Source organism: Pseudophryne corroboree, chromosome 2, assembly GCF_028390025.1.
Source record: "Pseudophryne corroboree isolate aPseCor3 chromosome 2, aPseCor3.hap2, whole genome shotgun sequence".
NCBI lineage: Eukaryota > Metazoa > Chordata > Amphibia > Anura > Myobatrachidae > Pseudophryne > Pseudophryne corroboree.
The window spans coordinates 75695158-75709764 of record NC_086445.1 but is presented as its reverse complement, the minus strand read 5'-3'; the positions used below and the strand labels follow the sequence as shown (position 1 = coordinate 75709764).

Below are 14607 nucleotides of genomic sequence, written 5' to 3'. Positions count from 1 at the left end.
GCCTGAGGTACGTGAGTCTCTCGACAGTAATACCCCGGGGCCATGTAGTGGGGAAGAGCGAGTGTGTACAGTATGCCGGCATTGCGCTGCAACTGAATCTGTGCTCTGTGTATATGAATGACGACCCGCCTCCCGCACTCACGGTGATGATGATGAGGCTCCGGCGGTATATGTAGTGTGCAATGCAGCACCACATGATCCCACAGCTAGTGACGTAGAAGACGAGTGTCAGCCCCTTCCAATCAGAGGAGGATTCAATAGAGATGGGGCGTGGTTGTTGTGGAGATACACGTGGAGGAGGGCGTGGTCGTGATTTGACACATGCGCAGTGAGGTTCCGGCGTCGGAGAGTGTTGTGGAGTTTCCGGCTGTTCGGAGATGACAGTAGAACCCGGCGGCTCCCGTCTGGGGGAGGACATAGGTAGGGAGCCGGAGACCCTCGTAGTGACACCGCGACCCCCGCCTGACCGTCCTGCCTGCCTGTGCCAGTATCCCTGCCACTATCACACCACTATCCCTGTCACTAGTATACCCCTCTCACTACTACCTGTCACTATCACACCCCTATCACTACTATTCCTGTCACTATCATACCCCTGTCACCACTCACTACTCCCTGTCACTATCACACCCCTATCACTACTATTCCTGTCACTATCATACCCCTGTCACCACTCACTACTACCTGTCACTATCACACCCCTATCACTACTATTCCTGTCACTGCTTGCTAGTACTTGTCACTATCATATGCCTATCACTACTATTCCTGTCACTACTCGCTACTACCTGTCCCTATCACACCCTTATCACTACTATTCCTGTCACTACTCGCTACTACCTGTCCCTATCACACCCTTATCACTACTATTCCTGTCACTACTCGCTACTACCTGTCCCTATCACACCCCTATCACTACTATTCCTGTCACTATCATACCCCTGTCACCACTCACTACTCCCTGTCACTATCACACCCCTATCACTACTATTCCTGTCACTATCATACCCCTGTCACCACTCACTACTACCTGTCACTATCACACCCCTATCACTACTATTCCTGTCACTATCATACCCCTGTCACCACTCACTACTACCTGTCACTATCAGTCACTATCACACCCCTATCACTACTATTCCTGTCATTGCTCGCTACTACCTGTCACTGTCATACCCATCACTACTATTTGTCACTGCTTGCTAGTACTTGTCACTATCTTACCCCTATCACTACTATTATTGTCACTGATAACCTTTTCACTACTATTCCTGTCACTGTCCACTACTACCTGTCACTGTCACTATCATACCCCTGTCACTGCTCACTACTCCCTATCACACCCCTATCACTACTATTACTTTCAATGCTCGCTACTACCTGTCACTGTCATACCCCATCACTACTATTTGTCACTGCTTGCTAGTACTTGTCACTATCTTACCCCTATCACTACTATTATTGTCACTGATAACCTTTTCACTACTATTCCTGTCACTGTCCACTACTACCTGTCACTGTCACTATCATACCCCTGTCACTGCTCACTACTCCCTATCACACCCCTATCACTACTATTACTTTCAATGCTCGCTACTACCTGTCACTGTCATACCCCATCACTACTATTTGTCGCTGCTTGCTAGTACTTGTCACTATCATACCCCTATCACCAGTAGTTCTGTCACTATCATATCGGTATCACTGCTATCCCTGACACTGCTCACTACTATCCCTGTCTGTTTCATGCCCTATCACTACTATTCTTGTCACTATCACACCCCTATCGCTACTATTCCTGTCACTGATACCCTTCTCACTACTATTCCTGTCACTGCTCACTACTACCTGTAACTATCACACCCCTATTGCTACTGTTTCTGTAACTGCTCGATACTACTTGTCCCTATCATACTCCTATCACTACTATCCTCTTCACTGCTGGCTACTGTCCCGATTACTATCATACCCCTATCACTACTACTCATATCACTGCTCACTACTACCTTTTACTATCCATACCCTTATCACTACTATTCCTGTCACTATCATACCCATATCATTACTGTTCCTGTCACTGCTTATTAATACTTGTCACTATCACACCCCTATCACTACTATTCCTGTCACTGCTCGCTACTACTTGTCACTATCATACCCCTATCACTGCTATACTTGTCACTATCACATCGGTATCACTGCTATCCTAGTGTTCGTTCTAGCACCCTGCACCTTTCAAATGCTGTGCAGTTCCTCTTTCCTGCCTGTGGTGTCGCTCTCTGCTCTGGTGTTTCTCAGCACACACAGGTCTGTATCACAGCACCGAGTAACAGATCAGAGTGTACTGAGAAGCATCACAGCAGAGAGCGACACCCCAGGCAGGAAAGAGGAACTGCACGGATTTTGAAAGGTGCAGGGTGCTAGAATGAACACTACTATCCCTATCACTGCTCACTACTATCCCTGGGAGTTTCATGCCTTATCACTACTACTCCTGTCTCTACAATACATGCCACTGCTAACTAATATCCCTGTCACTACCACATCTGTATCACTCCTATCACTATCAAACCTGCATCATTACTCCCTATTACTATCACACCTGCAACAGTACTCCCTATCACACCTGTATCATTACTACCCTTGGACTCTATCATACCCCTATCAATACTATCCCTTTCACTGCACATTATTATCCCTATCACTATCACCCAAATCTAATACTCTCTCTGCACATGTTACCTCTGCCCCACCTGCAGTGCAACATGATTTTGCCCAGTTGCTTGCTTTTTTGCTTTTCTTACAAACATACATTAGACCCATTGTACAGTGTGTTTGCATTCTGGATAATCTGCCCATATTGCTAATGGTTTGTCCTGATTACCTCATCCTTCTTTTTGCGGGTGGAAATATGCAAATTCATTGTGAAATGGCAGAAAATCGGAAACTCTATTCAAAAAATAGCTTTGTGTGTCACAACAGTATTTGGACCTTCCACTGACGGGAAAATCGAGTCCATTGTCGGTACAATCAAAAAATTGCAGAGTGTAGCTACTGTAGCTTTACTGCTCACTGCAGCTGGTCACTTCTGTTTTCTGTCACTCCATTCACCCTGTCACTATTTTCCAGTGACCTGCACTTCTCACCTCTTTCTCTTATCCTCTATAAAAGTATATTGTGGGAGTTCATCTCATACATGGATTATTCTTTTCCTAGTCACAGCAGATAAAATGAGGTTTAGGCGCGATTCAATTAACTCTGCTCCATTTGTCTGGGCGAGAAGGTGTGGCTATATGCTGTACTTTCGCTAGCTCTGTATTCTGATTTTTGTACATATCCCCATAGGATGGGGCTGGTTGAGCGAGATTGAATGGCATTGCCAGCATTCGTGAATTGACCTCATAGACTGTGTGCATTGCATCGAGTAACTACAGTAGTAAGGCTGTTCTTTGGGGCCTGTGAGCAGCAATTTCTCAGTCGTCTTGTTACAGATTAAAGGGCTCTACACACTGGGCGATTTTAACGACCAACTATATTATCGTTGGTCGATTTTTTTCATCAACGATTTTTGCCTACACAGTGGACGATCTCGATGGCCGATCTGGACGATATGACAGTACATACAGTACATCTGTATTGTCCAAATTGGCTTGCATGTATAAATGAGTATAGATCAATGGTGAAAGACTGTGGAGGCCGTGCATCGTTCATCGTTGATGCATACACGCTGAACGATATGAATGATGTATCTTTCATTTTTGAACGATATCGTTCATATCTATCATCGTTATCGTCAAGTGTGTAGGGCCGTTTAGAGCAACCACCAGATATCATAGGGATGTCATCTCTCCCCAATCACAGTGTATAATGTATCATCTATAATCAGTCACGTCTAGGGCCTTATTCTTGTTCACGCGTAGGTCCAAATGTGGCCGCATCTAGCGAATCTCCACATATTGCGCTTGTGTTGTGGCTTGCATAAACATCTTACGTGTGTTTCAGAGTTGTATGGATCTTACATGTTTCTCTTCAGCCAGGATCTATCCACCGGCGGTGAGCGCTACACCGCAACTTTTCCCACCTGCGGGACACTGTGGCCCCCGGGTGGGTACAGAAGAGGGCATGCTGTTTCAATGGGTGCTGCCGTATGGGCAGGTCACATTTTGCCATTTTAAAATCTGTCCGGGGTAATGAAACACATCTCTGGAATGCAGATATATCACAGTGCTGTATGTTTACTGTAGAGTCAAGAAATCAATACAGATGTCTAATATTGACTTTTGTGTTTCACCGTTTATGCTGGTTTACATTATTTATGTATTCTCTATTATACCCTACTGAATCGATTTTGAGCTTTTTTTGTGAATGGTAAAAGCATTTCAGAAGAATTATTATATTTTTACACATTGCTTAAGTGAAAGCGTCCTGAAAGCTCCACTATTGCCTAAAGCGGGGAACACTATTGTTTGGTGCCGTGTGATTTGTAGACATTTATAATCTTGACAGTCATATTATAGACTACAGCAGAGTTCCCCAAACTCTGCCATTGCAGTTCAGGTTTTAAGCATATCCCTGCTTGATTACAGATAGTTAAATCAAATAACCGAGGTGCTCAGTTATCTGTGCTCAAGTATAGATATACTTTAAACCTGGACTGTAATGGTGGAGTTCAGAAACCTCTGGACTGTAGCATGCTGACAGGTACTCCATACTCACAATGTTGGCATTGTCAAGTGGGAGCATGTCAACACTGCAGTGACGTTGATGTTTCAAATGTCCTCAACTTGCTCTAACGATAACCCTAATTTCTCTAACGTCCTAGTGGATGCTGGGGACTCCGTAAGGACCATGGGGAATAGACGGGCTCCGCAGGAGACATGGGCACTTTAAGAAAGAATTTAGATTCTGGTGTGCTCTGGCTCCTCCCTCTATGTCCCTCCTCCAGACCTCAGTTTGAATCTGTGCCCAGACGAGCTGGGTGCTTTTCAGTGAGCTCTCCTGAGCTTGCTGTGAGAAAGTATTTTGTTAGGTTTTTTATTTTCAGGGAGCTCTGCTGGCAACAGACTCCCTGCATCGCGGGACAGAGGGGAGAGAAGCAGCCCTACTCTCTGAAGCTAGGTCCTGCTTCTTAGGCTACTGGACACCATTAGCTCCAGGGGGATCGTACACAGGATCTCACCCTCGTCGTCCGATCCCAGAGCCGCGCCGCTGTCCCCCTCACAGAGCCGGAAGACAGAAGCCGGGTGAGTATGAGAAGCAAGAAGACTTCGAAATCGGCGGCAGAAGACTCCGGTCTTCACTGAGGTAACGCACTGCAGCTGTGCGCCATTGCTCCCACACACCTCACATACTCCGGTCACTGTAAGGGTGCAGAGCGCAGGGGGGGCGCCCTGGGCAGCATTTGGACCTCTTTTTGGCAAAAGTGAACATATATACAGTTGGGCACTGTATATATGTATGAGCCCCTGCCAAGAAAATGCATATTTAAGCGGGACAGAAGCCTGCCGTCGAGGGGGCGGGGCTTCTTCCTCAGCACTCACCAGCGCCATTTTTTCTCCACAGCTCCGCTGAGAGGAAGCTCCCCAGACTCTACCCTGCAGATACACGGTAGAAGAGGGTAAAAAGAGGGGGGGCACATAATTAGGCGCAAAAATCAATATAACAGCAGCTACTGGGTTAACATTAAGTTACTGTGTTATTCCTGGGTTTATAGCGCTGGGGTGTGTGCTGGCATACTCTCTCTCTGTCTCTCCAAAGGGCCTAGTGGGGGAACTGTCTTCAAAAAGGGCATTCCCTGTGTGTGTGGTGTGTCAGTACGCTTGTGTCAACATGTTTGACGAGGAAGGCTATGTGGAAGCAGAGCGGGAGAAAATGAAGGTGGTGTCTCCGCCGACGGCGCCGACACCTGATTGGATGGATATGTGGAAGGTTTTAAATGATAATGTTAATTCCTTGCATAAAAGGTTGGAAAATGCTGAAGCCTCAGGACAGTCAGGGTCTCAGCCCGTGCTTGATCCTATGTCGCAGAGACCGTCAGGGTCTCAGAAGCGCCCACTATCCCAAATGATTGACACAGATACCGACATGGATTCTGACTCCAGTGTTGATTACGATGATGCAAAGTTACAGCCAAAATTGGCTAAATCCATCCGTATGATTATAGCAATTAAGGATGTGTTGCACATCACAGAGGAAACCCCAGTCCCTGACAAGAGGGTTCATATGTATGGAGAAAAGAAGCAGGTGGTAACCTTTCCCCCTTCACACGAGCTAAATGAGTTATGTGAAAAGGCTTGGGAATCTCCAGATAAAAAACTGCAGATTTCCAAACGGATACTTATGGCGTATCCTTTCCCGCCAACGGACAGGTTACGCTGGGAATCCTCCCCTAAGGTGGACAAAGCTTTAACACGCTTATCCAAGAAGGTAGCCCTGCCGTCACAGGATACGGCTACCCTCAAAGATGCTGCGGATAGAAAGCAGGAGGGTACCCTGAAGTCCATTTATACACATTCAGGTACCTTACTGAGGCCGGCGATCGCGTCGGCCTGGGTGTGTAGTGTTGTAGCAGCATGGACGGACACCCTGTCTGAGGAACTTGATACCTTAGACAAGGATACTATATTATTGACCCTGGGGCATATAAAAGACGCTGTCCTATATATGAGAGATGCTCAAAGAGACATTAGTCTACTGGGTTCTAGAATAAATGCTATGTCGATTTCTGCCAGAAGGGTCCTGTGGACTCGGCAATGGACAGGTGATGCCGACTCAAAAAGGCACATGGAGGTTTTACCTTACAAGGGTGAGGAATTGTTTGGGGAGGGTCTCTCGGACCTGGTCTCCACAGCTACTGCTGGAAAGTAAAAATTTTTGCCATATGTTTCCTCACAGCCTAAGAAAGCACCGTATTACCAAATGCAGTCCTTTCGATCACAGAAAAGCAAGAAAGTCCGAGGTGCGTCTTTTCTTGCCAGGGGTAGGGGCAGAGGAAAGAAGCTGCACAACACAGCTAGTTATCAGGAACAGAAGGCCTCCCTGGCTTCCACAAAATCCACCGCATGACGCTGGGGCTCCACAGGTGGAGCTAGGCCCGGTGGGGGCGCGTCTCCGAAATTTCAGCCACAAGTGGGTTCACTCCCAGTTGGATCCCTGGGCAATAGATATTGTGTCTCAGGGATACAAGCTGGAATTCGAAGAGATGCCCCCTCACCGATACCTCAAATCGGCCCTGCCAGCTTCCCCCCTCGAGAGGGGAATAGTGTTAACTGCAATTCACAAATTGTATCTTCAACAGGTGGTGGTCAAGGTTCCCCTCCAACAAGGAAGGGGTTATTATTCGACCATGTTTGTAGTACCGAAACCGGATGGTTCGGTCATACCCATATTGAATTTAAAATCCCTGAACATGTACCTGAAAAGGTTCCGGTTCAAGATGGAATCGCTGAGAGCGGTCATCGCAAGCCTGGAAGGGGGGGATTTTATGGTGTCTCTGGACATAAAGGATGCATACCTTCATTTATCCGCCTCATCAGGCGTACCTCAGATTTGTGGTACAGGATTGTCATTACCAATTTCAGACGTTGCCGTTTGGTCTCTCCACGGCACCGAGAATATTTACCAAGGTAATGGCGGAAATGATGGTACTCCTGCGAAAGCAAGGGGTCACAATTATCCCACACTTGGACGATCTCCTCATAAAAGCGAGATCAAGAGAGCAGTTGCTGATCAGCGTAGCACTTTCTCTGGAAGTGTTACGGCAACACGGCTGGATCCTAAATATTCCAAAGTCGCAGTTGGTCCCTACGACTCGTCTGCCTTTCCTGGGCATGATCCTAGACACAGACCAGAAAAGGGTTTATCTCCCGATAGAGGAAGCTCAGGAACTCATGACACTGGTCAGGAACCTATTAAAACCAAAACAGGTGTCTGTGCATCACTGCACTCGTGTCCTGGAAAAGATGGTGGCATCATACGAGGCCATTCCCTTCGGCAGGTTCCATGCAAGGACCTTTCAATGGGACTTACTGGACAAGTGGTCCGGATCACATCTTCAGATGCATCGGTTAATCACCCTATCCCCCAGGGCCAGGGTGTCGCTCCTGTGGTGGTTGCAGAGTGCTCACCTTCTCGAGGGCCGCAGATTCGGCATTCAGGACTGGGTCCTGGTGACCACGGATGCAAGCCTCCGAGGGTGGGGAGCAGTCACACAGGGAAGAAATTTCCAAGGTCTGTGGTCAAATCAGGAGACTTGCCTTCACATCAACATCCTGGAACTAAGGGCCATATACAACGCCCTACGTCAAGCGGAGACCCTGCTTCGAGACCAACCGGTTCTGATTCAGTCAGACAACATCACCGCAGTGGCTCATGTAAACCGACAAGGCGGCACAAGGAGCAGGGTGGCGATGGCGGAAGCCACCAGAATTCTTTGCTGGGCGGAAAATCACGTAAGCGCACTGTCAGCAGTGTTCATCCCGGGAGTGGACAACTGGGAAGCAGACTTCCTCAGCAGACACTACCTCCACCCGGGAGAGTGGGGACTTCATCAGGAAGTCTTCGCACAGATTGCAAGTCGGTGGGAACTGCCACAGGTGGACATGATGGCATCCCACCTCAACAAAAAACTACAGAGGTATTGCGCCAGGTCAAGAGACCCTCAGGCGATAGCTGTAGACGCCCTGGTGACACCGTGGGTGTTCCAGTCGGTCTATGTATTTCCTCCTCTTCCTCTCATACCCAAGGTGCTGAGAATAATAAGAAAAAGAGGAGTGAGAACGATACTCATTGTTCCAGATTGGCCACGAAGGACTTGGTATCCAGATCTGCAAGAAATGCTCACAGAGGACCCGTGGCCTCTAAGACAGGACTTGTTGCAACAGGGGCCCTGTCTGTTCCAAGACTTACCGCGGCTGCGTTTGATGGCATGGCGGTTGAACGCCGGATCCTAGCGGAGAAAGGCATTCCGGATGAGGTCATTCCTACGCTGATAAAGGCTAGGAAGGACGTGACGGCTCAACATTATCACCGTATATGGCGAAAATATGTTGCTTGGTGTGAGGCCAGGAATGCCCCTACGGAGGAATTTCAGCTGGGCCGGTTCCTTCACTTCCTACAGTCAGGAGTGAATTTGGGCCTAAATTTGGGTTCCATTAAGGTCCAGATTTCGGCCCTATCCATTTTTTTTTCAAAAGGAGTTGACTTCTCTACCTGAAGTTCAGATGTTTGTAAAGGGAGTGCTGCATATTCAGCCCCCTTTTGTGCCTTCAGTGGCACCTTGGGATCTTAACGTGGTGTTGAGTTTCCTGAAATCCCACTGGTTTGAACCACTCAAAACGGTGGAGTTGAAATATCTCACGTGGAAGGTGGTCATGCTGTTAGCCTTGGCTTCGGCTAGGCGGGTGTCAGTGTTGGCGGCTTTGTCACATAAAAGCCCCTATCTGGTTTTCCATGCGGATAGAGCAGAATTGCGGACCCGTCCACAATTTCTGCCGAAAGTGGTTTCATCCTTTCATATAAACCAACCTATTGTGGTGCCTGTGGCTACTACTGACTTGGAGGATTCCGAGTTGCTTGATGTAGTTAGGCAGTGATCGCGCTGAGCCGGAAAAAAAGTGGGTCCCAGGGACCCCTCACTTTTAAAAATTGGGGTCCTACCGGTCCTTTTCTGGGTCCCATTGGAGTGAAGGTTCAAATTAATCTCATTACCGATTCAAACATAAAAACACAGACTTGATTTGGACACTACAAAAGTGTAGCAGGAGGGGGGGAAGTGACAAAGCTGCTGGGCTGTGTAGCATACAGACACTGCACCAGAGCTGTAACTAGACATTTTGGTGCCCTTGTGGCAGAAAGTGAATTGGTGCTCCCCACCCTACACTGCAAGGAACAGACAATGCGCGCCGAAGGCGCGCCGCAAAAATTTAGGGGCGTGGCCACATAATAGTGCCAATCCACATTACACCGCACAGTAGTGCCGGTTATGCACATTGCACCGGGTAGAGCACGTTACACACTTTGCACCGGGTACAGCACGTTATACACTTTGCACCGGGTGCAGCACGTTATACACTTTGCAGCGGGTACAGCACGTTATACACTTTGCAGCGGGTACAGCACGTTATACACTTTGCAGCGGGTACAGCACGTTATATACTTTGCACCGGGTACAGCACGTTATATACTTTGCACCGGGTACAGCACTTTATACACTTTGCAGCGGGTACAGCACGTTACACACTTTGCAGCGGGTACAGCACGTTACACACTTTGCAGCGGGTACAGCACGTTACACACTTTGCAGCGGGTACAGCACGTTACACACTTTGCAGCGGGTACAGCACGTTACACACTTTGCAGCGGGTACAGCACGTTACACACTTTGCAGCGGGTACAGCACGTTACACACTTTGCAGCGGGTACAGCACGTTACACACTTTGCAGCGGGTACAGCACGTTACACACTTTGCAGCGGGTACAGCACGTTACACACTTTGCAGCGGGTACAGCACGTTACACACTTTGCAGCGGGTACAGCACGTTACACACTTTGCAGCGGGTACAGCACGTTACACACTTTGCAGCGGGTACAGCACGTTACACACTTGGCAGCGGGTACAGCACGTTATACACTTTGCACCGGGTACAGCACTGACAATGCCTATTCTATACCTTGTATAAAACACGCTAAAAGGTTAAAGAACACAGTACGCAATTGGCGTATGGAATACCATAAGAGTACGCACGTAGCGTAACGAACGCTTAGCCGTGGATGAGACGCACGAGTGGCACGTTCGCTCACGGCTTAGAGCGTAAAGGCAAGCACGCTATAGGCTGCCGACTAACGTAATGATACGCTATCAGCTTAGCGGACGTTCGGGACCACGAGGAGATCACAAGCGGTGCTGACGCTCACAGAGTTAAACCTTTGTAACAATACCATATACAATGTACTTATACTGTAAACCCTTGTGCAGTGATAAGGTGTAAATGCAACACAGTGTAACCTTGTTAGCTTAAAAGCTGTATGAGCGTATGTGACGCTCTGAGAACCCTTTTAGCAATATAATAAACACTCAAATACCGGTCTAAGGGTCTAACGCCTTTTAAGGAAATGAATGAACGTTCAATTGCAAAAGAATAATACAATACAAGTTATACACTACCAAGATAACATAAAATACCTAACCGAATCACTACACATAAAATACACTACAGATACAGTTACATTTAAAGGGGAAGGGGAAAGAGAGAGAGAGAGAGAGAGAGAGAGAGAATGGCTTATAACATTAAATAAGAGACAATATGGTTGCAGAGAACTTACGCACCAGGGGAAACAATCGCAAGCGCCTTTCTGGATATCCAGCTCCCGATTATCAGCAATGAGAACCGTTGAAGAGAGTAGAGAGCTGGCCCAGATCGGCTTGTCCTTTTATACACTACACACAATACAGTACAATGGCCCCTACATTCTTATTGTTCATTGGACACAGGAATTCGTCTTCGCATTATAACAAATGGTCATAGGTTGGTTCATACAGGTGGGCTGTAACTATTTCAAACTGCTCAGGTGGGAGGGAAACTGGGTTTCCCGCCGCATGGGTAATAAAGTGCAAATATAGTAAATGTCCATAAACTTCTTATGTCCATAACTATACGCACGAGCGATTAATCCGCTTCAAACCAACACCGGAATATTGCTAATTATATTCTCTTCCGATGGATACTAAACACCACTGTGTAACCCCTGTCTGACCCTTCGTATCAAACAAAGAGGGATCTCTTTGTCCCCGAACATACTACATTAACTAAACTTTCAGATTCTATCAAAGGGACCATAATCTACAAAATACATTATATGAATAAAATATGTTACGATTGAGTCGCCCGCTAGGCGTACACAAACTCTACCGTAAATGCGCATACCGTGCGCCTGCGGGTGCACGCAACTGAGAGTATGCGCACGCACGGGAGGGCTCATGCACACGCAGCAGGCACTCGCATGAGGTGCATATATGGCAGCGTGATATTTTTCTGACTTTGACAGTCCACCCTTTGGCAGTCACCAATAACTGCCACTTCCTAAAACATTTCAAAAAGAGAAAAATATATGTCATGTATAATACATTTCTATGATTGGGTAGGGGAGTAGAGGAGAAGGTAGGAAAAGGGTATGACCTAGTGAGATAGCAGAAGCATGTGTGTATGAATCCATGTTTGGGGGGTCATGTATCATCGTGCCGTACGTGTTTTAAATCAAGCTTCGAGGTATTGCGAAGTATACATTTGAATTCCTTCTTATCCCGTGGTACGGGTCTGTGGATGGGCTGTCAAACTTTACCGAGCTCTCTTCGGCTTTTGGTTGCAACAAAATGGGGGAGCACATTTTAGTTGATGATACATGAATGGGGGAATATGTGAGTGCTGATATCTGTGCCTATATTCCCTATCGACTATGTGTGTTATTACCTGAAGGTGGTAGAGATGAAGATAAAGAACAATTATGGTAAATGCAGTGATAAACTATGTGAGTTTAATATACATTTGCCGATTGAGGTCTTGTCTTGTGTCTTGTTTTGTCTTGTCTCGATGTACATGTTGACTGTAGTCTCCTTGGGCTTTTGCCAAAGTGCGAACAAAAGCTTTCTCAATGTCCATAGACTTACAAAAAGTGGGCTAGCGTAAAATTAAAGGTACTAGGGATATGGGGGTCTATGGCATAGTCCATCAGTTGTCTGTGTAAAAGGTTGTCAAATTCTTCTTCCAAGCGGATGTCTTTTTACCTTGGAGGAAAACAAAGGAGAAACGGGTGAAAGAAACGGACCGTGGAATCACATTTTCATCACAACATTGTCTCTATCGTTGGGTCATAAACCAAATCAGTCGTTGTTATTACAGTATCTTCACTCCTTAAACTCATCACTCGGGCGCTACGTTTACACTTTGTTAAAACCCGAACGCATCTAAATATCAGACCGACCAATATGATGACACCCAGAATACACAAAAGAAATTTCCCTACATCCATGATAATACCTTGGGTCCATTCTCCTAAACCAGAGAACCATTTTGCGGGTTCAACCATGACACCCAACTGGTCAGCTCATTACCCACAGCGGCAAGGGTGAGGTTGTGTTTCCTTCGGAACTCCCATTTTAATTGCAAAATGTCATCCATCTTTTTGTCTATGACCTCGACCGGGTCCTCGGTGCTGTTTGTAATATATGTGCAGCACTTTATTCCATATTGAGTCGCTAGGGTAACACAATACCCGCCTGTCACAGCTGTGAGATAATTGAGAATCATCCTATGCTGAACCAGTTCTGTTTTATAAGCTTGGAGCTCCCTTCCGGTATACCTGAATGTGTCATCATACATTTCAGTGATATTGTCTAATAAATTTGCAAGCGCAGATATATATTTATAATTTATCACTCCTCTGGCGGTATGAGTGATATCTAACGCGATTAGGAATTGAATCCCGGTGGATTCATTGATCAGGTCGGAGGCCGGGTGCTCTGTTCTTTCTATCAGGTGCCGTTTAACGATGTGCTCGTAATGAGTGTGAGTATAAGGAGCTTGGGCATTGCAGTGAATATCCTTCATTTTAGTGTGGGATATGGTCATTACCTCAGGCAGTACTTTTCCAATATAACATAACCCTTCTGAGTTTGGGGCAAGCCACTTATACGCCTTCCTCCCGCATATGAAGTATGCATCATCGGGGAGAACATATGGGACGGAGTAGGACATTACCATATTACACATTTTCCATATGAAATCTCCTAATCCTAATTCTCCCATCTGTTTAATACACGTATCAGTTTGTACGATATGTGCACAGTATCCTGGTGATACCTCTCCAACTCTCATGGTCCTACTTCCTAGGGTATACCTATATCGGAAATATTTTCCACTACCGGCTATGTGGCGTATAAGTTCTGTATCTGTAGGCATTCTATCGGCTCTGTATGAAAAGTCATGGTTTGGTTATTCCATGACACTTCCCAATTTCCCGGCTTTCGGGATTGGAAATGTTAAAACATACTAGGGATCTATCCACATGATATTGGTGGAGCTTCAAACTAGGAGGACTGGAGATATTAAACCTCCTGTCCACCGGCCTCCCACCACTTAGCTCAAGTACCTCCCCTATAGTTAAAGGGAATGGTACTAATCCTGATTTACTATGGCCTTGAGGTACTTGAGAGCATACCCAACAATCTGTCTGATTTAACACTTTACCCACTAAGGAATGATAGTCACTCAATGGATGCCGGTCCATGTGGATATTAAAACTGGACTGACATTTCTTGATGCACCCATCCTCAACTACACTGTCACAGAGTCTACAGATACAGTTCTCTTCAGCTAACAATCCTTCACAATTTCTTCTATTGTCAATGCTACCAGATCGTTTTCTGATACTCGCCTTTACTCGGTGATTATGTTGTTCTTGGAAATCTACGCCTCCATCTCTGTCATCAGAACCCATTCCAGAACCTCTCTCGACCTCCATGGTACTCTCGCCGGAACAGACTGCTCTGGTCAACATCATGGTCAACAGGAAAATCCGGATCACAGTCTCTTGGGGCAAGTCCATCTTAT

The 14607-nt window shown here is 46.6% G+C and overlaps 1 protein-coding gene across 4 annotated transcripts in view; it reads left to right on the top strand.

The window, feature by feature from the left end:
* Positions 1–205: 205 nt before the first annotated feature.
* The window catches only part of SLC36A4 (solute carrier family 36 member 4), a 588683-nt gene continuing 574281 nt past the window's right edge, over positions 206–14607 (top strand). For 2 of the 4 annotated variants that reach the window (XM_063951427.1, XM_063951428.1), the window contains exon 1: positions 208–420. In XM_063951427.1, coding sequence (XP_063807497.1) covers positions 378–420 — 43 coding nt within the window. In that variant the 5' untranslated portion in view covers positions 208–377. Of the gene's footprint in view, positions 421–14607 lie in introns of all 4 variants that reach the window. The other 2 variants (XM_063951426.1, XR_010201554.1) reach the window with 2 other exon arrangements.